At 39.5% G+C, this 7,214-nt stretch overlaps 3 protein-coding genes across 3 annotated transcripts; 2 read left to right on the top strand and 1 right to left on the bottom strand.

Annotated features, from left to right (window-relative positions):
• Positions 1–875: 875 nt before the first annotated feature.
• LOC144440372 (uncharacterized) lies at positions 876–2,308 on the top strand. Its single transcript, XM_078129739.1, has 2 exons — positions 876–1,568; positions 1,794–2,308. Exons 1-2 carry the CDS (start codon positions 1,224–1,226, stop codon positions 2,268–2,270), a joined length of 822 nt encoding a protein of 273 aa, XP_077985865.1. The 5' UTR covers positions 876–1,223; the 3' UTR covers positions 2,271–2,308.
• Positions 2,309–2,748: 440 nt separating this feature from the next.
• LOC144439836 (galactosylceramide sulfotransferase-like) lies at positions 2,749–3,969 on the top strand. The gene has a single exon (XM_078129069.1). The coding sequence runs from the start codon at positions 2,749–2,751 to the stop codon at positions 3,967–3,969; it is 1,221 nt and encodes a 406-aa protein (XP_077985195.1).
• A 302-nt stretch (positions 3,970–4,271) lies between these two features.
• LOC144439837 (interleukin-6 receptor subunit beta-like) lies at positions 4,272–5,537 on the bottom strand. Its single transcript, XM_078129070.1, has one exon. The coding sequence runs from the start codon at positions 5,535–5,537 to the stop codon at positions 4,272–4,274; it is 1,266 nt and encodes a 421-aa protein (XP_077985196.1).
• Positions 5,538–7,214: the final 1,677 nt, after the last annotated feature.

The raw sequence follows: 7,214 nt of genomic DNA on the forward strand, positions 1-7,214 counted from the left end.
TATTGTCGACGGCTAATTGAACCGTCCATCCTGTTCCTCCCTCGCATGTTTTTCTGTCTTCGGTAAGTAAACCGACGGCAAAGACTGCATGCGAGTCTTTGACTTGGTACCAGTTCCTCCGTAGTAAGTTGTCACAGAATTTATTCCGCGTTGGGAAATGTCTTTTCAGAGTTTGGTTAGCTGTTTTCAATTTATCATCCGCTAAATTGAGATTGTTTTGACTGAGAAAGACCCTTGCTTTGTTCTTCACGGCGTGTTTTTCAAACGAATACACTTTAGAGATGATATTGTACTTTGTTGCCGTTTCCTGCCAGTAAAGATCGCTGCCCTTTGCTCCGCCAGTATGATTGATGTATTTACCCCCCTCGTCGCCAAATTCAATATTGTTGTGTAATCCCGTTTTCGATTTTGAATTCGTTGGTAAAAGGTCTTGCCCATTTCCCCGCTCTGCCCCGACTCGACACCTATTTTCCATCACTCATCTGAGAAATTGACACTGTGCACACAAACCCGCTACTTATCTATTCTGCCTCTTTGTGTGTGCGACTTAAAAGTTTAGGTCGTACGAGCGCAGTTGAATTAATAACACAATGTGAGAGACACACACACAATTGACACGTGACTTCACGTGACTCGCTGCCTACGTCATTAGACGTCTTAGTGGTCACAAACGTGTGTGGTGGGGGCAGCTACGTGTAGCAAGAATGTTACTTACAACACTGCGAGTGTGCTTGCTACAGTATTGTTAGTGTTAATACGAACGTGATTCTGTCGAAATGCATGTTGTCGACATCATCACATGGACACAATGAAAGAAGACGTGACGTCATAAATATTTGTGAACATCATATCGTTGGACGTGCATATTTTTCACGTCAAAGAAAAAATGACGTCACATTTTTTCCACATCCATGAATTTACAACTTGCATGCTGTCGACATCATCACACGGACACAATGAAAGAAGACGTGACGTCATAAATATTTGAGAACATCATATCGTGGGACTTGTGATTAACGTGCATATATTTTCACGTCAAAGAAAAAAATGACATCACATGTTTTTCCTCATCCATTTTACAGCTTGTTGACATCACATATAATGTGGTATATCTGATCACGTGATGTCAGAATTATTTGAGAAACAAGGCAATATAAATGACGTCCATGACGTAATGAAACAAGATGTGACGTCAGAAATATTTGCAAAACAAGGCTATATATATGACAACGATCATTATGTGCAGCAACATAAGTGAAAGAACATCATCAGTCCACAACATGACATCAGCTACTAAGAGGCACCAGGAGAAAATCGACAAAGAGTTAGCCAAAAGACACAAACGTAAAATCCACAAGATGACATCAACGAAGAAAAAACTACAAGTGAAAATGGATAAAGAGGCAGCCAAAAGATGCAAACGTAAAATCAGGAGGAGCAAAGAAAGGTCGAGGGCTGTACAACAAGTGGTGCATAAAGAGATGTTGAAAGAGATTGCACAGTGTCAAACGATCAGACCACCAAAATCAACTCGTCCTTGTAAACCAGATGATTACTTGGCATATTTGGTGAGTGACAAATGACAAAATTTTCTTTCTGTAGTACTGTGAAAAGGGTATATATATATATATATATATATATATATATATATATATATATATATATATATATATATATATATATATATATATATATATATATATATATATATGGTGTTTTGGGGGTGTGGGTGTTCTTGCTTTCGTATGAGTTTATTAAGGTTGTTTTATTTGTTTGTTTTCGTTTGCCTACAGGAACTTCGAGAAAGGGTTTACCAAGAGTCCAGACTTTTCAAACACAAGTATCCACTGGTATATCTGTACCTCATGAATTGCAAGACAGTGCAGAAGAAAACGTGTTTGGTGAAAACCTCTCTGGAAGTATGTGTGAAGGGAATGGCTAGAATGATGTTCAATACCAACCTTGAAGATAGAGCTGCATCTGCATATAAACTGAATGTGATATGCAAAGCATTGGCAATTTGGGCACCTTTCTTCTCCCCAAGTATGCTACAGGAAGAAGAAGGAGATAAAGCAAGGCCATGTAGATTTCAGTTTTTCCTGACAGTCTTTCCCTGTGGCAGACATTTGCCTTCTGATGATGAAATCAACAAAGTTCAATGTGCATACGAGGACCGTGTTGAAAACTCTTTGGAAGAAAAACCAACCATGGAAGAACTTGTTCTCTTCATGCAACTTGTTACAAATGAAATGCGACAAATGAAGGCCTAATTTAATTAGCCTTGTGATTCGAAAATAAATCTGTTTAATATTAACCACATAACAAAAGTGTATTTCATAGTGCTTTGATTGGTATGTAAGTCACACACACACTTCAACAGAGATGGTTTCTTTTGTTTTTAACATTTTATTTTATTTTATTACACTTTAACTTGTTCCATGGTGAAAGCGAATGGTTTTGACGAGTAAAAATGGGATGAATGTGATTGCACATGCAATGAAGTAGGAGATGTATCTCGTCTTGACAACGTTGTCTTGCTGCTAGATGGCGTTTCACGTGGCGTAGGGTATGCACTAACATTAACATTATACTAGAAGAGTTTAGTCAAGGCTGTATGTAAAGTATGTTCACTCGTCGACGCGTACAAGGTATATAAACTCTAAGGGGTTTTTTGCCCCAACAAATCGTATATCCCTGACTTGATAAATTTGTTTTTATCTTTGCTCATACTAGATCAATACTGTCGGCATGAAGAACTTATTGTATAAACTTCATATCGTCACCCTTGTTATACTGAGTGTCGTCTCCTGCAAATTCTTCTTCGAGCTCAGTTATTCCAACTTCAACTCTAATTGGAAAAAATACTCTTCTATTCCTGTTCATGACATCTTCAGAGGAAGAAACGCTGATGCTAATGTCTCGGTGACGGTTCCAACATGTAAACCAAAGAAAAACATAGCGTTTTCTAAGCTACATAAATGCGGTAGCAGTACAGTTCTTAATATACTGCTAAGGTATGGTGACATGAACAATCTGACCTTCGTTCTCCCGCCTTCAGGAAACTATCTGGGATGGCCCAAGCCATTCGATAAACGAAAAGCGATGAAAGTGCCCTGGAACGAGTATAACATATTTACACACCATTCACGATTTAGCTATGAAGGTATCAGCGCCATTATGCCCCCGAGCACTGTATATGTTACTTGTTTGAGACAGCCCGTATCATTATTTCAATCCTCATTCACTTATTTCGACTTTGGCAATTATGTTGGTCTAAAAGGCCCCGCAGGTTTGAAAGAATTCGCTGACGGTATCGAATATTATTATAATAAATCACATAATGCACGATTATTGAATCCTATGCTGTTTGACCTTGGTATGAACTCAGAGGATATGTGGAACGTGACAAATATTGACAACAAAATTAAATATATAGACGAAACATTTAATTTAATAATGATAGCAGAGTACATGGATGAATCGCTTGTGTTGCTCAAAGAATTGATGTGTTGGGATACAGACGATATTGTAGCATTTTCAATGAATGCACGAGCACCAAAATCAAAAAGTAACATTACTGAAGAAGTGGCAGGAAAGGTACTGAAGTGGCATGCTGGAGATGTAAAATTGTATGACCATTTTAATACAACACTTTGGAAACGTATTGAAAGTTTCGGAAGAGAGCGAATACAAACAGAACTAGCAAAACTGAAATCGAGGCGGGAATACTATTCCAACCATTGTATTGAGAAAGTCATTACAAATGATCCCAAAGTGTGGCGCCCAAATCATGTAAGTGTACAAAGCATCAAAATCAAACCATCTGTAAAGAATGACACAATGTGTCTTGGATTGACGAGAACAGAACTTCCATTCACATATTATGTCAGGAAGAAACAGTTACAAAATTTGCGTAATTACATTTTTCCTGACAGTCTCTCCCCGTGGCAGACATTTGCCTTGTCATGATGAAAAGCACAAAGTATGAAGACCATTGAGTTGAAAAATCGACCAAAAACCACTTTTACACACAAAAAAAAACTGTTGCGAGTCACACACATATTTCCGTTTACAAATGATTTTTTATTAATCTCCAAAAAACGAACTTGAAAAATTCAGTTTGGCATATGTAAATGTAAGTAACTAACAAAAAAAAACAACCACAACACTGGATGCACACACGCGTATTGTGTATTCTACTGCCTAAAAACACAGACAGTCATTAAAACATCTTCAACTAAAAAAGTATTGGAGCGTGCATTTCCTGCTTTTCAATACGCGGGGGGAGTGCAACTCACGAAACATTTTCGAGTGTTTAACATGTAGTATGTAGGCGGCGAAGCACCAGCTCCGTTATAGGCAGTGACAATGACGGTATAGTCGGCCATAGAAGTAAGATTTGTGAAAGTGTGTCCACGTAAGCCACTTTCTAGAATCAATTCTTTGCCGGTTTCATTCGTACCCTTACGAAGATCAAAATGGTAACGCTCGATAACGCCATTGGAAAATACAGGATCTTGTCTAACAACAACCGTCATCTCGACACTGTCCCCTTCCAAGAAAGCAAGACTGATTCTCAACTTTACACCATCGAAAGGCGCAGCCTGGTCTGTCAATACATGTAAGGTGTCACCATAATCGCTCCACGACCCGTTAACGCCGTATTCTGTGCGACATTTTGCGCGGAAGGAGTATGCCGTGTAGGGCTTTAGTGCAACAGCGACGAAAGTGTCTTTGTTGTAGGCGTCGTTGATGTTTTTCCACGTTTGATCTTCAGAAACATCATCTCTGTATTGTAAAGCGTACCCCACCTGCAAATAATCTTCAATCCAATTGTCCGGCTTGCCTACCCTGACGTGTACAGTGTAGGGTGTCTTTCGCACGAGTGTTAGGCTAGCGGGTGGTCTGGTACGCGTCTGCGTATCGGGGTTGAACTTAATCTCCTTTTCGTCATGGCCGTAAGCATTCGATACCACAATCCTCATTACGTGGAGGCTGCCGTAGTTGGTCCACCTGTCGAAAAAACACGATCGCCGACCTCTCGTCTCAACGTCTGGACAGTCACGCCATGCTGAAGTTGACTCAAAGTAGTGGCGGTACGTAAAAACCTCTACCGTGTCATTTGTCGAGTCCACCAAATCCCACTCACACCACATCTCGAGAATATTCTCGCTGTAACATTTAAAGTCCGAAATCACTGGTCTCACACCGACGTGCAAATTAACGTTGGCGTAGACCGCATTATGTTTACGACGTCTTCCCCCTACCTTCCTACATGTGTACCGACCAGTGTCAGAATAAGTGATGTTTTCTATTCGGAGGTTCAAGTCCGTCCCGTTCACATTAACGTCGAGTTTAGGTGGTAATTCACCACCTTCATACTGCCACAAAAGTCGGCGTGCATCTCTGCGTCGAGGGTGCCGACACGTAAGGATAACATCGTCACCAACACTGGAGTAAACCTCTTCGGCTTTGATGGAAAGACAGCCAAAACAGGCGATGAGGAAAACAACACAAGCGAGCACAGCAGGCTTCATACTTAGTTGATAATGAGGAAAGATCACCCCTTGCCTTCTTTTATAACCGTGGACTAACCGTCGTAATTTGCATAAAAGACGTGACGAATGTGTTTTACTTGCGTGGATGAAAAAAAAAACACCAGAAAATTTGTTTGTATATATATATATATATATATATATTTATCACATAAATACGTGCACATGTCGCTCTTTGTTACGCGAGGGAGAAGAAACTTACAGCATTCATGTGGGCATTTCTTTCGATGAAGAAAAAACGAATGGTGGACAAAGGCGTACAGAACTTCCATTCACAGATTACGTCAAGGAGAAACAGCGTTTTTCCTGACAGTCTCTCCCTATGACAGACATCTTCCTTGTGATGATGAAAAGCACAAAGTATGAAGACCGTTGAGTCGAAAACTCGTTGGTAGAAAAACCGACCATGGAAGAATTTGTTCTCTTTATGCAACTTATTACAAATGAAATGCGACAAATGAAGGCCTAATTTAATAAGCCTTGTAATTCGAAAATAAATCTGTTTTATTAACCACATAACAAAGTGTATTTTATAGTGCTTTTATTCTTATGTAATTCACACACACACACACACACACACACACACACACATTTCAACAGAGATGGATTCTTTTGTTTTTTAACATTTTATTTTATTTTATTATACTTTAACTTGTTCCATGGTGAAAGCGACTGGTTTTGACGAGTAAAAATAGGATGAATGTGATTGCACATGCAATGACAACACAAAAAACAATTGCTGTTATTGTAGAAAGGTACACACTGCCTGTCTTATCCGCTCTCGAAGGACGCAATGTCGAATGTACATTTGTCATTGTCATTTTGCCTGTCGACGTTGTTTGTTGTATTTTATTAAAAGTTTTTGAAGATATCTCTGACAATGTTTCTCCAACCGTCGACAATGCTTTATGAGATGTTACATCCGGTGAAAGAGATGGTACTTGCATAGTGGAAGTTATTTCTTGTGAAGTAGGAGATGTATATGGTGACGATGTTGTCCTGCTGCTAGATGGTGTTGTATGTGACGTGGTAGACATTTGAGTCATGTCGTCGTCCAGAATGGATGATGTTGCTTGTAATGTGGAAGTTGATAACGTTATTTCATCTTGTGTATTTTCAATTTCTGCTACCTCTTCAAGTATTTCATCTGTGGTTGATATTTCTTGTGAAGTTGGAGATGTATATGGTGACGATGTTGTCATGCTGCTAGATGGTGTTGTATGTGACGTGGTAGACCTTTGAGTCATGTCGTCGTCCAGAATGGATGATGTTGCTTGTAATGTGGAAGTTGATAACGTTATTTCGTCTTGTGTATTTTCAATTTCTGCTACCTCTTCACGTATTTCAGCTGTGGTTGATATTTCACGTGATGTATAGGATGTACCTTGTGGTGACGACGTTGTCTTACTGCTAGATGGTGTTTCACGTGAAGTGGTAGACATTTGAGTCATGTCTTCCTCCAGAATGGATGATGTTGCTTGTAATGTGGATGGTGATAACGTTGTTTCATCTTGTGTATTTTCAATTTCTGCTACCTCTTCACGTATTTCAGCTGTGGTTGATATATCACGTGATGTAGGGGGTGTACCTTGTGGTGACGACGTTGTCTTACTGCTAGATGGTGTTTCACGTGAAGTGGTAGACATTTGAGTCATGTCT

This window comes from Glandiceps talaboti, chromosome 9, assembly GCF_964340395.1.
Source record: "Glandiceps talaboti chromosome 9, keGlaTala1.1, whole genome shotgun sequence".
NCBI lineage: Eukaryota > Metazoa > Hemichordata > Enteropneusta > Spengelidae > Glandiceps > Glandiceps talaboti.